This window comes from Taudactylus pleione, unplaced genomic scaffold (assembly GCF_031769625.1).
Source record: "Taudactylus pleione unplaced genomic scaffold, aTauple2 ptg000574l, whole genome shotgun sequence".
NCBI classification, from domain to species: Eukaryota; Metazoa; Chordata; class Amphibia; order Anura; family Myobatrachidae; genus Taudactylus; species Taudactylus pleione.
Window position 1 is genome coordinate 1,698,724 of NW_028284976.1, and position 20,835 is coordinate 1,719,558.

The window sequence follows — 20,835 nt, forward strand, 5'->3', positions numbered from 1 at the left end:
CTCTATCTTGCCAAGCAACTATATATTCTGTAATATCTACCCAGTTAACAAACCTGTAACATCTCTCTGCTACTGACAACTCACTTCTCTAAACAAGTCAAACAACTCTTCCCTCACTGCTCATGGCTTTGCCATCTACTTCAAAGGAATTCATACACCATTCATCAAGAAATCTTCTATAGCCAGGTCCAAAATCAACACACTTTCTCCTCTACTAACTAACGAGCCTCAGTTGCTTATCTCCATTTGCTGAAGGTGCTCTTCTACCACAACACATCTATGCTATTTCCCAAATACTTGCCATGACATACTGCAGCTTATTTCTTCAACCTTTCCCTCTCCAATGGCACATTCCTTTTCCTCATCAAACATGCTCTCAACTCTATTCTCAATACACCATCTCTTGACTTTACCACTCTCCAGCAATAACAACATTTTACTAGTTGCCTTTGCTTTCAAACTACTTGAACATCCTGAAAATAACTACTTGATTCACTTCCCTCCACTCTTTTTTTAACATTCGACAATCATAATTTTGCCCACTACACACACTGACAACTCCCTTACCAAACTAACCAATGATCTGCTTATAGTTAAGCCAAAGGTCACATCTCCCTGCTCATTGTCATTGATCTGCCATTTTACATCAAGTTGGACAAGCCTCTTTTCCTCAGAAGCACTGTTTTCTTCTGGCTCACCTACCCATTATGAATGCACCTTCAACATCTTTACTACTAGAATATCCTCTCCTCCATTTCCTCTATAATTTGGTATTCCTCATAGCCCTTGTTTTCTCAAGAGCACTGTTTCATTGTACATATGTGGTGACATCTCCACCTGGCTGTCCCAATACTACATAGAGTCCAAAATGGAGCTCATCATCAGCTCACCCAGTGTCACAACTCCTCCTCTAGTCTCCCTCACAGTTGACATTTTCCCCAAGCCAATAGACTTGGTGTTATCCTCGCCTCTGTCCTTGGCTTCACTCATCACATTCAGTCATTTGCACTATCTTGTTGCCTCAGTATTCAAAACATTAATGGAATACTCCCCTTTCTCACTGAGGATGTTTTTTTTAAAACCCATATTCATTCTCACATGATCTCCCACCATGATTATTGCAACCTCCTAAATTCTGGCCTTCCCCTCATTAGTCTAGTCCTTCTACAGTCCATTCTAAATGCTGTATACAGACTGATATTCTATTTTCATCACTCCACATCTGCTTTACCAGTCTAGAAATAATCTCACTAGCTTTCTATTCCCTTTCAAAATGTAAGTTTCTCACCCTCTAATCAACATTTCACCTTCAGAAATCTCATGTCACAAGATACACGCTCTCTGTGATCTGTCTCTGAACTACAGTCCTCCTCCTCCCAATTATCCACCACTCACTCCTGTCACCAAGATTCTCCCATGCTGCTTCTCATTTTGGAATGTCCTACCCCCACATGACCAAACTCTTAACCATTTTTTATGTGTTCTCTCAAAACTCATCTCTACATTGTAGCATATCCATCCCTCACCTAATACTACTCACTCTGCATTTTCTACTAGCTCCAAACCCATTATTGTTTCAACTTTGGCTTCTTTTTCTAGACTAAGTTCTCACCAATGGGGCTATCCCTAGCCTTTGTCTCATATCCGAATTTCCTTTCTTTACCTTGTCTGTACTTGTTCTTTTTATGTGAGACTATGTTTTATATGATCTCTCAGTGACTGTCCGGGGCTCCCGAGTTGTGTGGTGCCTTACAAATAAACAATGATAATGATCCATTGTCTTTCTTAGAAATCATTTGCAGACTGTAACCTATTGGTATGTCCTGCCCAAAAAACTTAAGGAAATAAAGATTTTAGGCAGCATTACTTTTTCTCAATATGTCACATTGAATTCATAACATTATAGTAATATTTCCATTGTTTTGAGAAACCAACAATTACGTTAGTAAATTTATAAAACAGTTCTGGTGAAAACTAATAATTACACTTTTATTCTTACCTGGCTTTAATATTCACAATCAAGTCTTCATCTTTGTAATAAAAAAACTTCTTCTCTGTATCCAGCTCAACAGTGAAAGATGGAAGTACTGAGAATAATATAAATAAAAATATCATTACATAAGTGGTAATATAAACTGAAACCTAAACATACTGTAGCAAAAACATATTTCACTTAAATACTAGAGTTACATGCTCTAATGGATTAATATTCAATAACAAAGTAATGTCCTCTTCCATTCCATGTATGTGTTACTCTGCAGTACTCTAATTATATAGTTATCCACAGGAAATTTTGGCTACTAAGTAGAACCTGAACAATGAGCTTATAGTTCCAGAAATCTGATACACAGCCCACCTATATCGAGACACATCATAAAATAACTTCATGCACCTTTGCATGATATTTAATGTGGACATTATATAAGTGGAGGTCTTGATCTTTTTGATATGAACAACACATATTTATAATAATCCTATCAACTGAAAATAGTGAGCTATCAGAGACTGGGCCAAATTAAGAGGGTGGGAGTTTAAGTTGGAAAATGTGGGCACCTTCCATAGATGCTGTACCACTGAAAGCGGAATAGTCGCACATATTGGGGGTATGGCTACACCTCTGTTCTACTGTTGTTCAAACACAAAGAGTGTCTATTCCTGACAAAAGTGTACACGTCAATCAATGAGAGTGCTAATCATTCTGTGCTATAGAGAAATAACCTAGAGCCATTTACTATTTAGTAATTTATAATCTCTTTAGTAACTGTTCAGTAAAATGTATGAAGCTGTTGGTTGCTCCAATTATGTTAGCTTGCTATCATGCAAATCAGCAAGGGAGAAATGTAAGCTGAGGTTATAAAGTTCAAATGTGCTATAACTAGGGCTATTTAATACTGAAAACGAATCTTTGTATGTATGAAAGCAGATAACGTAGAGAAAAATCACTTTTCTCTATAATAAGGTGTTATTAAATAAGATCGCTTTTGTGGCTTTTCTTTTACTCATATATTGGCAGGATTACCTGCCGGTATGAGTACAATCCTGCAGATACTTCTGTGTGGTCTCAGGCTGCACATAAGTTCTCGCGAATGGAACGCTGTGGGTCTAGCATGGATCACAAGAAGAGGGAATTTTCTCTCACTCACTCTGGCGGCCAAGACTCAGCATTACTGCTTCCTCGTTCGCCTCAGTAAGACACGTAGAAGGAAGAGCTATAGCATCATGATAAGTGCCGTTATAGTACATCTCCCACAAAATCTATAAAAATTATATGTCCACATTGAAATCATCAGTATAGCTACTCATACCTTGGCAGATCAAATCACCAGGCATGAGATACCAGATCTCTATCCAATTTGGACACCCACATGGGTGACAGTATAGCCCGATGATTAAAAAAAATAAATAAATACATTTCTCATGTTGGATTTTCATGTCATTTTCATGTCATTATCAAGTAGTAAACTAGGGTGCTCGTGAGCTAATATGAGGATTGTATATCTGTAACCAAATTGGATGGACCATATTAAATAGGTTAATGCTCAGACTCATGGCACTCAGCCATTCATCAACTCAATTTGGCATCAGTTCTAATAGACATTGGATCAATCCTAATAAAAAAAAATGTGTGAGACTTCATAACGTAGAAAGTCCTTCCTATATTAAGGTAAGATGAGTGCATGGTGTAAGCTAGGTCACAGCTAAATCCTAATTTACTTTCAACCAGCCACAATAACTTCAGAAAATAATCATTTGAGAGATGCCCACCATATTCTCGCACTTCAAACTGGGTAGAAAATTCTTCCTGCTGTGCATCTCGAAACTTTGCAACAATTTTCCATGTGCCAAAGCTAAAAATAATGAAACATAGTAATAAACATAAACAGTACATTCTCCCAACAGCTCATGCAGAACACATGTAATGGTATAACAAGAGAAATCAATATACTGCCAAGCAAGCAATGTAGTGGTCAAATGGTGAAAATGCAAAGATACCCACCTTACCAGCTCTGGGATTTTCAAAGAAAAGGGTGATAAACCATTCAATATTTTTACTTCCTCCTTATTTACAGTTATACCATCGGGATTCTGTGAATGTGAATTGTTTTTTGGGGTTATTTTTTTAATACAACTGCAGTGTCATCAATATCCAAATTATAACTTACTTTGATTGTAGGTCTTTTACAGTATAATCTGCTTATGAACGTGGAATAAAGTAAGTAATTCAATGGGTTTTTGTTGCTTTCTTTAGAGATCCAAATATAGTAACACTGAATTGCATCTCATGCAGTAACATCCCACTGATAAGATAGTTATTTGAGGATTCTGAATTATAGGAAACTAAGTAGAAAGATCTTTATTGGTAGTGGGAATACTGAGATAAGGGGTGAAATTCTAAAAATGAAGCAAGTCTATAAGTACTTACAGAAAATGTGACTTTGAATGATCTTTGGGAATTTTTGTAAACTAGTGCACAATCTTTAAAAAAATAAAAAAAGGTGTTGATATAGGTGCCAGCAGTGTGTGATGGAGGTCAGTCCACACGATAGATAGCTTAACAAGGTTTTGAGTTTATCAATCAGACAGAACAGGCTGCAGGATAACACAGGGTTAATGCTGTTATCTACAACAGGCACACAATGCAGGCATATAATAGATGCACCAGATCCAACCAGGAATGTATGGGGTTAACGCTGATGGTGTGCGAATAATGGGAAGCACACACCTGCACTGTGCATACAGTAGTGGCAGTGGAGTATGCACCCACTTGTATAAAAGCAGTGGTGACACAGTGGAATATGCTGTATATAAGAGACGTCTCTCCGTGGAGACTCTTAGGGGAACATCCATTCTCTATGGACGGAAATGAAGAGGCACAGTAAAGCCCTGCATGCGCACTAGTGTATTGGGGTCGGAGGTCGCTCAGTAGAACAGTTGCACTCAGACTAGGCTACATTTGTTCTACTCAGTAACAAGATCTTCAAAAGAAGTCACTGTGGTTTCACACTAATCATTATGAGAATAGACATACAGTATCACACATATAGTATACCTGTAACAAGACAATGACTATCATTTCAGCAGGATCCAAGTTTTGATCAGTTGAGAAAATCCTGTAGTTGACTGAAATAAGATATTAGACATCTGAATTTTAAATCTTATTACAGATTTATGCAAATGAAAATAATGTAAGAAGTTTGATGTATGAAAAAAATTAAATCGAACACTTTCTCATCTAAACACTTTTTAATATCTCCAGATAAGGTCAGGGTCTGATTATCAGTTAGGCTATCCAGGCAGCCTACTAGTACCCAGAGCCAGATTTGGATGTCCTGGCCGATGTCTAGTGGCGTAATGGTCAGTAAGCACAGTTTTGGGCAGTTATACAGATAGTGCAGCAGTCCTTCATCCTGCTCTATCTCTCTAGTGACTCAATTGCATGAGGATGAGCACCAGAGAAGCGCTGATTTTAGGAGCTTAACACATGCTCCTCTTACATTTGTTGCACAACTTCCTGCTTGAGTTCATGGCAAAAGGCTAGTTCCACTCCAGCTAAATGACCTCCCAGGGTCTCGTGAAGATGTTCTTGCAGAGAATCAGGGAAGAAAAAGGGCAAAGTGGGACAAACTGGTGAAAAGATGGAAATGAATGCAAAACTGATGGGACAAATGTGAGAACAGTGGGTGGACATGGGTGGCCTGTGTGAGAAAATTTAGTAGGCATGGGGCATATGTGAGAGGTGCTGGTTGGTAGAGGGACATGTGAGAGCAAAGCTAACAGGTACAGATTGCATATAGTATGTGACAAATGTTTGCTACAGTTAGACTTTTTGTATGCCTGCTTGTTAGTTACCTGGTTTTGTATCTGACATTCCTTGTGTCTGCTATCTGTCTGCCTGTCTGTCACTCTGTTACTCACCTGGGTTGTCTTTAACCATTTTTGTTTGCCTATTGTTCTGACATTTCTAGTATTAAATTAGATTTCGTATCTGTCTCTGTCCATATTTGAACCTCATCTTCAGATATTCATGACATCAGCAGTTCCCTAACAGGACAAACCTGGGGTCTGTGATTTGTGGGCGTCTTGCAGTCCATCTAACTGACACTTTTTATTTTTTTCAAAAGTGACCTCAAAAAATGTTGCTTTTTTATTTTGTTACACATACACACAAACTGGCATTAACTCTTCCCCTATGTAAAGCAGAGCACAGCGGAGCGGTCACAGGATGAATAAATGATCAGTCCTGCTAATCTCTTCACTCTGAGTGCAGATATCAGCAACAGGATTTTAATTTTGCTTTTGCAACGAATACTCTTCAGAATGATAATTCTGTGTTGCAAAATTTGGCAGTGATGTCAATGGTCATAAACCAAAACATCACTGCTCGGGGGGGACAAAAGGAGAAGAAGGTGTAGAAACAGAGGAGCAGGACATGGTCACATAGTATGCAATCATGTCAGTTAAAGCCCAGCTGGCTGAGGTCAGATCTCATGCGACTGTGCCATGTAAGTGGTTAAAAGTGTTCCCTGGATAAAGTGAATCAGCCAGTTGCATAATATATTAACACAGTGGGTTTACAACATTATCCAAAGATGCTGACAATGTACAGTAGGTTGGTAAACAAACCTAAAAAGCATGCATTGGTTTTTAATTGAAAGTACTGAGGTGATGGTTAGTATTAGGGGTGAGCGGGTTCGGATTTCTGAAATCCGAACCCCCCCGAGCCCCCCCGATCCGAGTCCGATCCGAATCAGGCTCGACTTTTCCCGCCTGACTCGGATCTGAAATCGAGGCAAAACGTCATCATCCCGCCTTCCGAGTCTCGCGGGTTTTGGATCCTATATAAGGTACCCACGTCGGCGCCATTTTCTCACTCGGCTGTGGACAGTGAAGAGGGAGGGTGGGAGTTAGGGCTGTGTAGTGTAGTGTAGTGTAGTGCTGCTGTTGTCCACTACTTCAAAGTCCATAGGGGCTGGCTGTGTTGTGCTGTGCTGCTGTTGTTAATAGGGGCTGTGTCCACTACTTCAAAGTCCATAGGGGCTGGCTGGACTGTGTTGTGCAGTCAGTTCTCCATAGGGGCTGTGTCCACTCCAAAGTCCTGTGCAGTGTCCCAGTCCTAAAGAGGTGCTGTAGTGTTGTCCAGGGGGTGCTCTGTCCATCAGGGGTGCTCCCCCCAAGTGCTAAAAAAATAATATATTCTCTGTGTTTGTGAATTGTGTGCGCAGTAGCCGCACGTGCATCAACAAAGTAGTGCCAAGCGTGCGCCTGTGTCATAAGTAAAGGGCCGGCTGGCTTGACCGTTAAGGGTGCTGTAACCCCCGAAAGTACACTCCAGTCCAAACCAAAAAAAATATTATTTTCTGTGTTTGTGAATTGTGTGCGCAGTAGCCGCACGTGCATCAACAAAGTAGTGCCAAGCGTGCGCCTGTGTCATAAGTAAAGGGCCGGCTGGCTTGACCGTTAAAGGGTGCTGTAACCCCCAAAGTACACTCCAGTCCAAACCAAAAAAAAAATTATTTTCTGTGTTTGTGAATTGTGTGCGCAGTAGCCGCACGTGCATCAACAAAGTAGTGCCAAGCGTGCGCCTGTGTCATAAGTAAAGGGCCAGCTGGCTTGACCGTTAAAGGGTGCTGTAACCCCCAAAGTACACTCCAGTCCAAACCAAAAAAAAATTTATTTTCTGTGTTTGTGAATTGTGTGCGCAGTAGCCGCACGTGCATCAACAAAGTAGTGCCAAGCGTGCGCCTGTGTCATAAGTAAAGGGCCGGCTGGCTTGACCGTTAAAGGGTGCTGTAACCCCCGAAAGTACACTCCAGTCCAAACCAAAAAAAAATTATTTTCTGTGTTTGTGAATTGTGTGCGCAGTAGCCGCACGTGCATCAACAAAGTAGTGCCAAGCATGCGCCTGTGTCATAAGTAAAGGGCCGGCTGGCTTGACCGTTAAGGGTGCTGTAACCCCCGAAAGTACACTCCAGTCCAAACCAAAAAAAAAATTATTTTCTGTGTTTGTGAATTGTGTGCGCAGTAGCCGCACGTGCATCAACAAAGTAGTGCCAAGCGTGCGCCTGTGTCATAAGTAAAGGGCCAGCTGGCTTGACCGTTAAGGGTGCTGTAACCCCCGAAAGTACACTCCAGTCCAAACCAAAAAAAAAATTATTTTCTGTGTTTGTGAATTGTGTGCGCAGTAGCCGCACGTGCATCAACAAAGTAGTGCCAAGCGTGCGCCTGTGTCATAAGTAAAGGGCCGGCTGGCTTGACCGTTAAGGGTGCTGTAACCCCCGAAAGTACACTCCAGTCCAAACCAAAAAAAAAATTATTTTCTGTGTTTGTGAATTGTGTGCGCAGTAGCCGCACGTGCATCAACAAAGTAGTGCCAAGCGTGCGCCTGTGTCATAAGTAAAGGGCTGGCTGGCTTGACCGTTAAAGGGTGCTGTAACCCCCGAAAGTACACTCCAGTCCAAACCAAAAAAAAAATTATTTTCTGTGTTTGTGAATTGTGTGCGCAGTAGCCGCACGTGCATCAACAAAGTAGTGCCAAGCGTGCGCCTGTGTCATAAGTAAAGGGCCGGCTGGCTTGACCGTTAAAGGGTGCTGTAACCCCCGAAAGTACACTCCAGTCCAAGCCAAAAAAAAAATTATTTTCTGTGTTTGTGAATTGTGTGCGCAGTAGCCGCACGTGCATCAACAAAGTAGTGCCAAGCGTGCGCCTGTGTCATAAGTAAAGGGCCGGCTGGCTTGACCGTTAAAGGGTGCTGTAACCCCCGAAAGTACACTCCAGTCCAAACCAAAAAAAAAATTATTTTCTGTGTTTGTGAATTGTGTGCGCAGTAGCCGCACGTGCATCAACAAAGTAGTGCCAAGCGTGCGCCTGTGTCATAAGTAAAGGGCCAGCTGGCTTGACCGTTAAAGGGTGCTGTAACCCCCAAAGTACACTCCAGTCCAAACCGAAAAAAAATTATTTTCTGTGTTTGTGAATTGTGTGCGCAGTAGCCGCACGTGCATCAACAAAGTAGTGCCAAGTGTGCGCCTGTGTCATAAGTAAAGGGCCGGCTGGCTTGACCGTTAAAGGGTGCTGTAACCCCCGAAAGTACACTCCAGTCCAAACCAAAAAAAAAATTATTTTCTGTGTTTGTGACTTGTGTGCACTGTGGCTGCACGTGCATCAACAAAGGAGCAGCGCCAAGCGTGCGCCTGTGTCCCATAAGTAAAGAGCCGGCTGGCTCATTTCTTAAAGGGTGGTGTAACCCACAAAGTGCACTACTCTCCAGCAAAAATAAAAAAATATTTTCTGTGTTTGTGTGCGCTTTAGCCGCACGTATATATATCAATATAACATAAATGGAGGACCAAACTTTCTCTGATAAAAATAAAATAGGGAAAGATCAAGAACCACTTCCTACTAGTGCTGTTGCTGCTGCTGGGAGTTGTTCATCATCCCAGAGAGGAAGTAGGAACATCACTACTTTTACTAAACAATTGACCCTCCAACAGTCCCTAGCGATAAGGATGAAGTACGACAGCAGTCATCCTGAGGCCTTGACTGCTATGTTGGTGTTAGACGTGCGTCCGGTATCCGACATTAGTGCAGTGGGATTTAGACAATTGATGGAGGTAGTGTGTCCTCGGTTCCAAATCCCGTCTAGATTCCACCTGCATCCTCAAAGCAGCAGCGACAAGCGTGCGTCTGTCTGTTAAAGGGTGGTGACACCCTCAAAGTGTGCTACACAAACAATTAAAATATTGTTCTTTTTTTTTCTGTCTTTGTGAAATGTGTGGGCTGTAGCCGCACCTGCATCCTTAAAGCAGCAGCGACAAGCGTGCGTCTGTCTGTTAAAGGGTGGTGACACCCTCAAAGTGTGCTACACAAACAATAAAAATATTCTTCTTTTTTTTTTCCATCTTTGTGAAATGTGTGGGCTGTAGCCGCACCTGCATCCTTAAAGCAGCAGCGACAAGCGTGCGTCTGTCTGTTAAAGGGTGGTGTAACTCTCAAAGTGCTCCAAAAAATAAAAAACTATTTTTTTAATGTGTTTGTGACTTGTGTGCGATGTAGCCACACTTGCATCCTCAAAGCAGCAGCGACAAGCGTGCATCTGTCTGTTAAAGGGTGGTGACACCCTCAAAGTGTGCTCCACAAACAATAAAAATATTCTTCTTCTTTTTTCTGTCTTTGTGAATTGTGTGGGCTGTAGCCGCACCTGCATCCTTAAAGCAGCAGCGACAAGCGTGCGTCTGTCTGTTAAAGGGTGGTGACACCCTCAAAGTGTTCTACACAAACAATTAAAATATTGTTCTTTTTTTTCGGTCTTTGTGAAATGTGTGGGCTGTAGCCGCACCTGCATCCTTAAAGCAGCAGCGACAAGCGTGCGTCTGTCTGTTAAAGGGTGGTGTAACTCTCAAAGTGCTCCAAAAAATAAAAAACTATTTTTTTTATGTGTTTGTGACTTGTGTGCGATGTAGCCGCACTTGCATCCTCAAAGCAGCAGCGACAAGCGTGCGTCTGTCTGTTAAAGGGTGGTGACACCCTCAAAGTGTGCTACACAAACAATAAAAATATTCTTCTTTTTTCTGTCTTTGTGAATTGTATGGGCTGTAGCCGCTCCTGCATCCTTAAAGCAGCAGCGACAAGCGTGCGTCTGTCTGTTAAAGGGTGGTGACACCCTCAAAGTGTGCTACACAAACAATTAAAATATTGTTCTTTTTTTTTCGGTCTTTGTGAAATGTGTGGGCTGTAGCCGCACCTGCATCCTTAAAGCAGCAGCGACAAGCGTGTGTCTGTCTGTTAAAGGGTGGTGACACCCTCAAAGTGTGCTACACAAAGAATAAAAATATTCTTCTTCTTTTTTCTGTCTTTGTGAATTGTGTGGGCTGTAGCCGCACTTGCATCCTCAAAGCAGCAGCGACAAGCGTGCGTCTGTCTGTTAGAGGGTGGTGTAACCCTCAAAGTGTGCTCCACAAACAATAAAAATATTCTTTTTTTTTTTCTGTCTTTGTGAATTGTGTGGGCTGTAGCCGCACTTGAATCCTCAAAGCAGCAGCGACAAGCGTGCGTCTGTCTGTTAAAGGATTACATCGGTGACAGCATCCAAGTAGGCATGTCAGACAGTCCGTACCTGTACTGGCAGGAAAAAGAAGCAATTTGGAGGTCCCTGTACAAACTGGCTCTATTTTACCTGAGTTGCCCCCCTCCAGTGTGTACTCCGAAAGAGTGTTTAGTGCAGCCGGGAACCTTGTTAGCGAAAGGCGTAGGAGGTTGCTTCCACAAAATGTGGAGAAGATGATGTTCATAAAATGAATGATCAACTCTTCCAGGGAGACCAGCCTCCAGAACGTACAGAGGGACCTGTGGTTCCAGCAGGGACGAATTAATACTCTGTGAGGATGAGGATGTACATAACACTGAAGAGGGTGAGGAATCTGTGGATGAGGAGGATGAGGACGACTTCTTGCCTCCGTAGAGCCAGTTTGTGCAGGGACAGATTAATTGCCAGCTTGTTTTGTGGGGGCCCAAACGAACCAATCATTTCAGCCACAGTTGTGTGGCAGACCCTGGCGCTGAAATGATTGGTTTGTTAAAGTGTGCATGTCCTGTTTATACATCATAAGGGTGGGTGGGAGGGCCCAAGGACAATTCCATCTTGCACCTCTTTTTTTTCTTTGCATTATGTACAGTTTGGGGCCTAGTTTTTCAATGCCATCCTGTCTGCCACTGCAGTTTCACGCCTAGATGGGTCACGTGTTTGTGCCGCCCACTCGTGTCGCTTAGCATAGTCATCCAGCTACCTCGGTGCAACCTTTTGGACATAAAAACACTATTGTGAGGTGTGAGGTATTCAGAATAGACTGGAAATGAGTGGAAATTAAGGTTATTGAGGTTAATAATAGCATAGGAGCAGAAAAACCTACAAATTCTGTGATTTTAGCTGTTTTTATGCTTTTTTTCAAAAAAATACAGATCCAAAACACAAAACCCAGAACCCAAAACACGGAAGGGTGGTTTTGGCAAAACCAATCCAGATCCAAAACACGAAGAAAGATCCAGATCCAAAACCAAAACACAAAACACGAAAAGTGGCCGGTGCACACCCCTAGTTAGTATACATCTCCAATGGCTCAGTATCTGCGCAGGTGCATAATGGGTTCTGTGCGCTCACTCGCAGATCCCTCTTAGCCGCAGCATAATTGACATGCTGTGGCATTGGGGGGCGGAGACAGGAACTGTTCTCTAAAATGAGGGTGTGTTACCTCCATTTTGGAGGCGTGCCGAGGCCAAGGTCTGCGTCGTCAGACGTAATCTTCAGAGATGGTGATATGAGACAGCGTCTACAGACGCTACACTCGGATTGCAGATGCATGCAAGGAGGTGCCTAAGCTTACTCAGAATGGCCACCTCCTGTCTGCTTGCGAGGCCAGTAAATCTGCATCGGAAGATGCAAACACTGGCCTTGGCACTCCCAGAAAATAGGGCCGACATCCCCCGTTTTCTGGAAATGCAGGAAACGCCACCCCATCCCCACCTCCAAATGCTACAGCATATCAGTCACGCTGCGACTTGGAGGCACTGCTTGTGAGCTTGCAGGACCCTCTCTATACATGCGCAGAACAGGTCAGAATGTCTCCCAGAATGTCCAGGAGACTAAAAACTGTTGGTGAGTTCTCCCAGCAGAATAGCACACCTGAAAGGAACCTTCCCTTACTTTCCCCAGAAAAGTTGATGTGAGAACGGTATCATGGCATCATAACAGCCCCATGCACATGGCATATTGCTGCAGGGAGTGGAGCTGTGATGACACTAATCACATCACCATGCCCCTACACCAGCCTACTGGACTTCCCCTCCAGGATCTCCAGGTAAGAAGCATCAAAAAAAAAAATATGTATGTGACTGTATGTGACACTTGAAGGGTAAATTGTTGAGGATCGGAATGGTGGAAAACAAGCACCAGACTGGGCATATGAAACAACGTAACAACAGCACAAAATAATGAGTGTTAAGAAAGATAAAACACACCTCTATAGAAAACAACAGTTTCAACATGTAAATTGTTTTAAAATGATGCCAGGTTACAGGTACACAACCCATACTTTACCTAATGTTGCAATTATTCGTTGCAGATTTATGACTATGTTTATGTATGATCCCATCTGATAGAAAACACTTACATGTTACTGAATTGCCATACATAGTTCATAATAGTATTTTAGAATCGTAAATTCCATTACCATTTTGGTTTGGTGTATAGATTGCTTTGTCTGTCTGGATGAATATATACCCTGTGTGGGGGGAAAGAAGGATAACCTTTTCCAAATCAATGTCTTTTGATTTGGCTCGAACAACAACATACTGTTTCTCATTGCTGTCAGAAGATAGATAACTGGTGGGAATCTGAAAAAAATAGAATAATATTTTTGTATACTGTACTTTGTATGGCCACTACTTCATGCACTGTTTGGTATACTGTACTTTGTATGGCCGCTACTTCATGCACTGTTTTGTATACTGTACTTTGTATGGCTGCTACTTCATGCACTGTTTTGTATACTGTACTTTGTATGGCTGCTACTTCATGCACTGTTTGGTATACTGTACTTTGTATGGCCGCTACTTCATGCACTGTTTGGTATACTGTACTTTGTATGGCCGCTACTTCATGCACTGTTTTGTATACTGTACTTTGTATGGCTGCTACTTCATGCACTGTTTTGTATACTGTACTTTGTATGGCTTCTACTTCATGCACTGTTTTGTATACTGTACTTTGTATGGCCGCTACTTCATGCACTGTTTGGTATACTGTACTTTGTATGGCCGCTACTTCATGCACTGTTTTGTATACTGTACTTTGTATGGCCGCTACTTCATGCACTGTTTTGTATACTGTACTTTGTATGGCTGCTACTTCATGCACGGTTTTGTATACTGTACTTTGTATGGCCGCTACTTCATGCACTGTTTTGTATACTGTACTTTGTATGGCCGCTACTTCATGCACTGTTTTGTATACTGTACTTTGTATGGCCGCTACTCATACCTGCCGACATTCTGGCTGCTCCTTCCGGGAGGGAGCAGCCAGATCGGCAGGATGGGGTGGGCGTGGCCGAGACAAGGGGGAGTGGCCGGTCGGGTGACGTAACTTTTGGGCATGGCGGGGGCGGGAGTCACGCGATCGCGTCAGTTTGGCCCCGCCCCCGCTACACAATGCCGATAAAATAGGCATTGTGCAGCAGGGGGCGGGGCCAAAATGATGCGAATCGCATCACCGCCCCCCCCGCTGCGGGGGTTACAGGGGTTATAGCGGGGGGGATAGGAGGGGTGAGCGGCAGCCGGGAGAATTGCCTGCCTTCCCGGGAGGTCGAGAGCGGCACCCGATTTTCGGGAGGCTCCCGACCAAATCGGGAGGGTAGGCAAGTATGCCGCTACTTCATGCTCTGTTTTGTATACTGTACTTTGTATGGCCGCTACTTCATGCACTGTTTTGTATACTGTACTTTGTATGGCTGCTACTTCATGCACTGTTTTGTATACTGTACTTTGTATGGCCGCTACTTCATGCACTGTTGTACTTTGTATACTGTACTTTGTATGGCTGCTACTTCATGCACTGTTTTGTATACTGTACTTTGTGTGGCCGCTACTTCATGCACTGTTTTGTATACTGTACTTTGTATGGCTGCTACTTCATGCACTGTTTTGTATACTGTACTTTGTATGGCTGCTACATCATGCACGATTTTTATACAAAAAAAAATAGATTGCATACGTTCATCAATCAACAATCATTCATATTACAGTAAATGTGAGCATAAATAGCCTGAAATTGCGCTATTGGCCTGTTACTTCCATATAAAAGTACATTAGCAATTTTAAGATGTAAATTACAAATTTATCTGTAAGGGTCATTAACAAAAGCAAAAAGTCACCTAAGCATCATAAAAGGAATCTCATAATATTCAGTATTTTTTTCTCAGAACAAGTGAAATGTGTTGTCAGTTTAGAAACTGACCACTATGCATTCTAAATAAATCATAAGCTTATGTATCATAATCTCCCTTTATCTGCTGTAAAGAGGAACACTAAATGGTATATTTACTAAAGTGCAAGCATTTAGAAGTGGAGATGTTGTCCATAGCAACCAATCAGATTCTAGCTATTATCTTCTAGAAGGTGCTAGATAAATGTTAAGTAGAATCTGATTGGTTGCTATTAGAGATGAGCGGGTTCGGTTCCCTGAGAACCGAATCCCACCCAAACTACTGTGATCAGAGGCCTCTGGTTTTCCCGCCTGACTTGGATCTGAAAACGAGGCAAAACGTCATCATCCCGCTGTCGGATTCTCGCGGGTTTTGGATTCTATAAAGGTCCCGCGATTTGCCACCATTTATCATTCCAGCTGTGGAGAGTGAAGAGGGAGGGAGCTGGGAGCTGTGCTGTGCTGTGCTGTTGTTAATGCTTGTTATTGTTAATTAATTGCATGCTGACGCTGTGCATGGGGGCTGGCTACTGTTGACCACAAGGGCTGACTGGCTGTTGTCTATGGAGGGGCAGGCTGGCTGGCTGTTGTCATGTCCATAGGGGCTGGCTGGCTGTCGTTATCCTGTCCATAGGGGCTGTCTGGCTGTCATTGTCCTGTCCATAGGGGCTGGCTGTTGTCCTGTCCATAGGGGTTGGCTGGCTGTAGTGCTGTGTTTTCCAGGGGGTGCTCTGTCCTTCAGGGGTGCTCTTCACCCACCCCAGTGTGAAAAAAATTAAAATAATAGTGTTAGCCACACTTGTCATCAGTGCAGGGGTGCTGTCCTGCTGTCTGTTAAGGGGCTGCTTTTTCTTTTCAGGGGTTCACCCCAGTGTTAAAAAAAAATAATAATAATTTTTGTGTGGCATGTTAGCCACACCTGTCATCGGCGTAGGTGCACAGGGGTACTGTGCTGCTGTCTGTCAAGGGGCTGCTGGCCCAAAAATAAATAAAAAAATTTCAGTGTGCGTGTCAGCCACAACTGTCTGTCACTGTCATCAGCATAGCTGCACAGGGGTGCTGTGCTGCTGTTTGTCGAGGGGCTGCTGCTCAAAAAATAAATTGACAATTTTTTTGTTTGTGTGTCAGCCACACCTGGCTGTCACTGTCATCGGCATAGCTGCGCAGGGGTGCTGTGCTCCTGTCTGTCGAGGGGCTGCTCGCCAAATTAATAAAAATAAAACCAACAAATTTTTTTTGTGTGTGGTTGTGTGCGTAGTGAGTATGGAGGACAGTCACATTACCGGAGAGCAGGATCCACATACCAGTTTTGTAGCTGCCGGCAGCAGTCATGATGATGATGCAAGGCCGTCAACATCATCTATGAAGGCCGATGTACCAAGGCTTCAGTCAGCCCAAAAAGTCAGGCTAAAAAAAACAACTTTTAGCCTGTTAAAGCAAAAAAAATGTAAAGCTAAGTCAGCTTTAGAGAAACAAAAAATTGGCAATAAGCCATTCTCTACACAAAGTGACAAGTAAAGGATAAGGCATTGGCCTGTATTTATGACTGATGGTCCTAGTGATAATTTAACCCCCTCTGCTTGTAGGAGAGGTACAAAAAAAATAAAATTGTTAAGACGAGTAAGACACTGGAACCAACTGTGTGCTAGGAAAAATCAGAAATCCCTGAGGAGAATCCAAGTGTGTTTGCACGAGGAGGATGACTAGGAGATTTATGTAGTTGGCGATAACAACAAGGATGATGAGGATGTTGATGATGATGAGGATGTTGATGGCGAGGATGTTTGTGTAAAAACTGTAAATCAGGCAACACTTGTTGCCCCTACCGTGGGAAAAATCCCATTGTTGCCATGCCTGGGCAAAGAACCAAAAAATCCACTTCTCATGTGTGTAATTATTTCCACCCAAATCCAGACAACATTTGCAAAGCCATTTGTAACCATTGCCAAGTAACAGTGAGTAGAGATAAGGACCATAACCATCTTGGAACCTCCTCCCTGTTATGTCACTTGCAGCGCATTCATCAAATTGGAAAGGGTACAACAATTTTGGGGACAAAAAACAAACAAATCAGTCCAGTGTCACCAAGCTGCTCCCTTCTATCTGGATCCAAGTGCCTGCAATATCCACCACCAACACCTGCATCATCATCGACATCCTCATTCGTGATCGGAAGTAGTCCTGCATCCAATATCATAAGGACTGACTCCTCTCCTCTCAGTTGTTCCTCAGAAGGATCCTTGAGTGCTATGTCTGTTGCTGCTGCTGCTACAAGTGGATCTTCATCCCAGAAGGGGACCAGGAAGAAGACTACTTTTAGTAGCTCAGGAAGTTCAACAAAACAATTGACTATCACACAGTCCCTTGCATTGGCAAACAAATCTAACAGCAAACACCCAGCTTGCACATCTAATACCAGCATAGCTGTTATGGCACAGCGGATTACTGATGCCATAACAGCTATGCTGGTATTAGATGTGCATCCAGTGTCCACCATTAATGCAGTGGGTTTTACTCAGTTAATAGAGATCCTGTGTCCCCGCTACAATGTACCTTCTAGATTCCACTTCTCTAGAATAGCAATTCACAATCTGTACAAGGGCATTAAAAAAAAATTATTAATGTCCTCCGAATTGCCGTTGTGCCCACTGTCCACTTATCCAAAGATATGTGGACAAATGGGACAGGGCAAACTAAAGATTATATGACTGTGACAGTCCACTGGGTAGGTGTATTGCCTCCAACTGTGCAAAGAGCAGCAGCATCTAACAAATGCCAGCTCATTCAGAGGCAGGCTACTCTGTGCATCACTGGTTTCACTAAGAGGCATACCGCTGAGAACCTCTTAGAGAAACTCAGGGAAATCATTGCAAAATGGCTTACACTTGGACTCTCCTCGGGATTTGTGATTTCTGACAATGCCATCAATATTGTGCAAGCATTACATGTGGGCGAATTCGATCACATTCCATGTTTTGCTCACACAATAAATCTGGTGGTGCAACATTTTTTTTTAAAAATTACAGGGGAGCGCAGGAGATGCTCTCGGTGGCATGAAAGATTTCTGGACATTTTTCGACATTCAGCAACTGCGTGTCAAAGATTGCAGCACCAGCAATAACTGTTGAATTTGCCCTGCCATCAGCTGAAGCAAGAGGTAGTAACTAGGTGGAATTCTACCCTCTATATTCTTCAGCAGATGGAGGAGCAGAAAAAGGCCCTCCAAGGCTACACTACGGCCTATGACATAGGGAGAGGAGCGGCAATGCACCTTAGTCAAGTGCAGTGGAGAATAATTTCCGTGTTGTGCAAGGTTCTCAAACCCTTTGAACTTGCCACACATGAAGTTAGTTCAGACACTGCCAGCTTGAGTCAGGTCTTTCCCCTCATCAGACTTTTGCAAAAGCAGCTGGAGAAACTGAAGGAGGAGCTGAAATGGAGTGATTCCGCTAAGTATGTGGGACTTGTAGATCAAGCCCTTCATTCGCTTCAACAGGATCCAAGGGTCGTCAATCTATTGAAATCAGATCACTATATTTTGGCGACCATACTTGATCCTAGAAAAGTGTATATCAGGCGCCCACTACATAAATCTTGTAAAACAGCTATATAGCAACTCTCAAAAGGGGTGTTTGGGAGCACCCCACAAAACAAGAAATGAACAAATAAATATAGAAAAATAGAGAGCGCTTATGAATAGAAAATGTAAATGTTTTAATAAAACATGAAATGACAATTTTAATATCAAATCAATCATATAACAGCTTACAATGAAGGTGGCCAATAAAGCACATTAGAAAATACTAAAAAAAGAAAACATATACCAGCTATAAAAAATAGTCAATAAAAAATTAATAATTGTCCAGGTAATTCAGCAGTACACTTCAAGGAGCGTCTGTATGTTCCAATCTTTTTATCACCACTAATTATAATGTGCTCCTGTATGACATAAATCCAAAGAAGGAAAACACACAGTGGGTATCCAATAATCCGAAGGGGAAAAAATAGTAGTTCCTTGTATTGATTATTATTAGTCACCGGCTAGCCTGCAGAAATAAGTACCCAGTGCTCGTGATGGTAACAACACATCAAAGGAAACTGCTGCAGAATGATAGAGAGTTCCACTCATTACCACTTACTCACCGGCTTACTCCCAGAAATCAGCCCGGATCTAGTAGCAGTGACAGCACATCGGAGGAGTCTGCTGGGAAATAATCAGGAGTTCCACACGTCACCACTTAATTACTGGCTTACTCACAATATCAGCCAGGCTAAGGTAAACAGGGTCACGCATCCAAAGATAACAGTCTAGCTGTTAATCCTGACTCCACTTGTGCCGCGGTCTCTGTATTGTCCAGAAATCAATATCCCCCGGATTAGGTGTATCAATCCACCAGTTCATCAATCAAATGTTGAATAAAAAGTAGTTTGTATAGATGGCTCCAAATCCTTAATGCGTTTCTCTGTTTTTATCAATTTTAACGGTTTCATCAGAAAGTACAATAATGTGTCCACAATCTTCTGCCTTTTTGAAAAAGCCTCCTAGTGAGGAGAAACATGTTGAAGGATACAGAAGGAGCCTGTTATTAAGCAACTCTACATATCTGGGAAACCTATTGCTTTGTGCCAAATGCTGGGTATTTACCCCAAGGAAGCAGACGTGCTATTCCATTGGGACTGTCTCAGCTTGTGCCATATTCCACCAGGGCACTGACTGCCGTGCATGGCTGCATTGGAGGCGGCGCGTCCCTTCAGCTAGGAGTGGAGACAGAGACAACCCTCGCTGGTCATTATGCCTTTGTCCCACGCGTGACTGAGTAAGCTCTGCCACGGACTTTACCTTTACACCTGCTACAGACGCTGGCATATTACTGGAGCTTACTGTGCTCCGCAGCACAGAGCCTGCGCTGAATATACAGTGCCTACTAATTGGCACATTGCTGGAGTACATTGGGACTGATACCTCACAGCTATCAAAGTGTCACGGATACAGCAGCACACCTACTATTTTAACATCAGACATTAAGAGGTGCCTCTTAATATATATATATATATATATATATATATATATATATATATGTTATTTATTTTTTTCCCAGAACTGTGAGTATATGGAATTCCATTGATACACTGAATAGACGCATATATGCATTTTTAAATCCAATTTATTGGAACTTCATATATCTGTGCATTAGCACTACTGTAGTATTGCATTGTAGTTCTTTATGTGGCATATTGTTGGTTCATTTTCTTGTACACATTTATTAGAATGTGGACACATTAGTGTCTAATTTTGTGCCAATTTAATACATTATTTGAGTCATAGAGAGTACTTTCTTTCCTCTTTTATATGTTTATGTCCTATATAATTTTTTAGTTTGTATTTTATTTATTGTGATATTGTGATTAAAATAGGATATTTTATTTGAATGTGTTGTGTCGTTTAGCGCCACCTTATACATTTTTGGTTGTATATTTCTCAGCCCTCAAGGCTGCTACACTGCCCAAAGGCCGCATCCTGCGTCACGGCCCAAAGGCCAGCTGTCGTCACTCCTCACCAGCCCTCAAGGCTGTATTGGCCACAACTTGCCAAGAGTTCTAGGCCTTAAGTCTGTTGCAGGACTAATCATTGCTCTGTACTACTACTCAGCCCAGAGGCTGCATCAACAATTAACTATCAACTATCAATTTTTCAGTCAAGGGCTGCACCAATTATCAATTCTTCAGCCAGGGGCTGCACCACCAATTATCAGTTCTTCAGCCAGGGACTGCATCACCAATTATCAAATCTTCAGCCAGGGGTTGCACAACCAATTATCAATTCTTCAGCCAGGGGCTGCACCACCAATTATCAATTCTTCAGCCA

General features: G+C 42.6%; 1 protein-coding gene across 1 annotated transcript in view; it reads right to left on the reverse strand.

Annotated features, from left to right (window-relative positions):
* LOC148481549 (complement C3-like) overlaps positions 1 to 20,835 on the reverse strand; it is a 318,755-nt gene that overhangs the window by 267,369 nt on the left and 30,551 nt on the right. The window contains exons 3-7 of the mRNA XM_088453278.1: positions 13,222 to 13,384; positions 5,051 to 5,121; positions 3,998 to 4,086; positions 3,766 to 3,848; positions 2,000 to 2,087 (exon numbers count right to left, since the gene is read on the reverse strand). Of these exons, the coding sequence (XP_088309404.1) occupies positions 2,000 to 2,087; positions 3,766 to 3,848; positions 3,998 to 4,086; positions 5,051 to 5,121; positions 13,222 to 13,384 (494 nt within the window). The remainder of the gene's footprint in view (positions 1 to 1,999; positions 2,088 to 3,765; positions 3,849 to 3,997; positions 4,087 to 5,050; positions 5,122 to 13,221; positions 13,385 to 20,835) is intronic.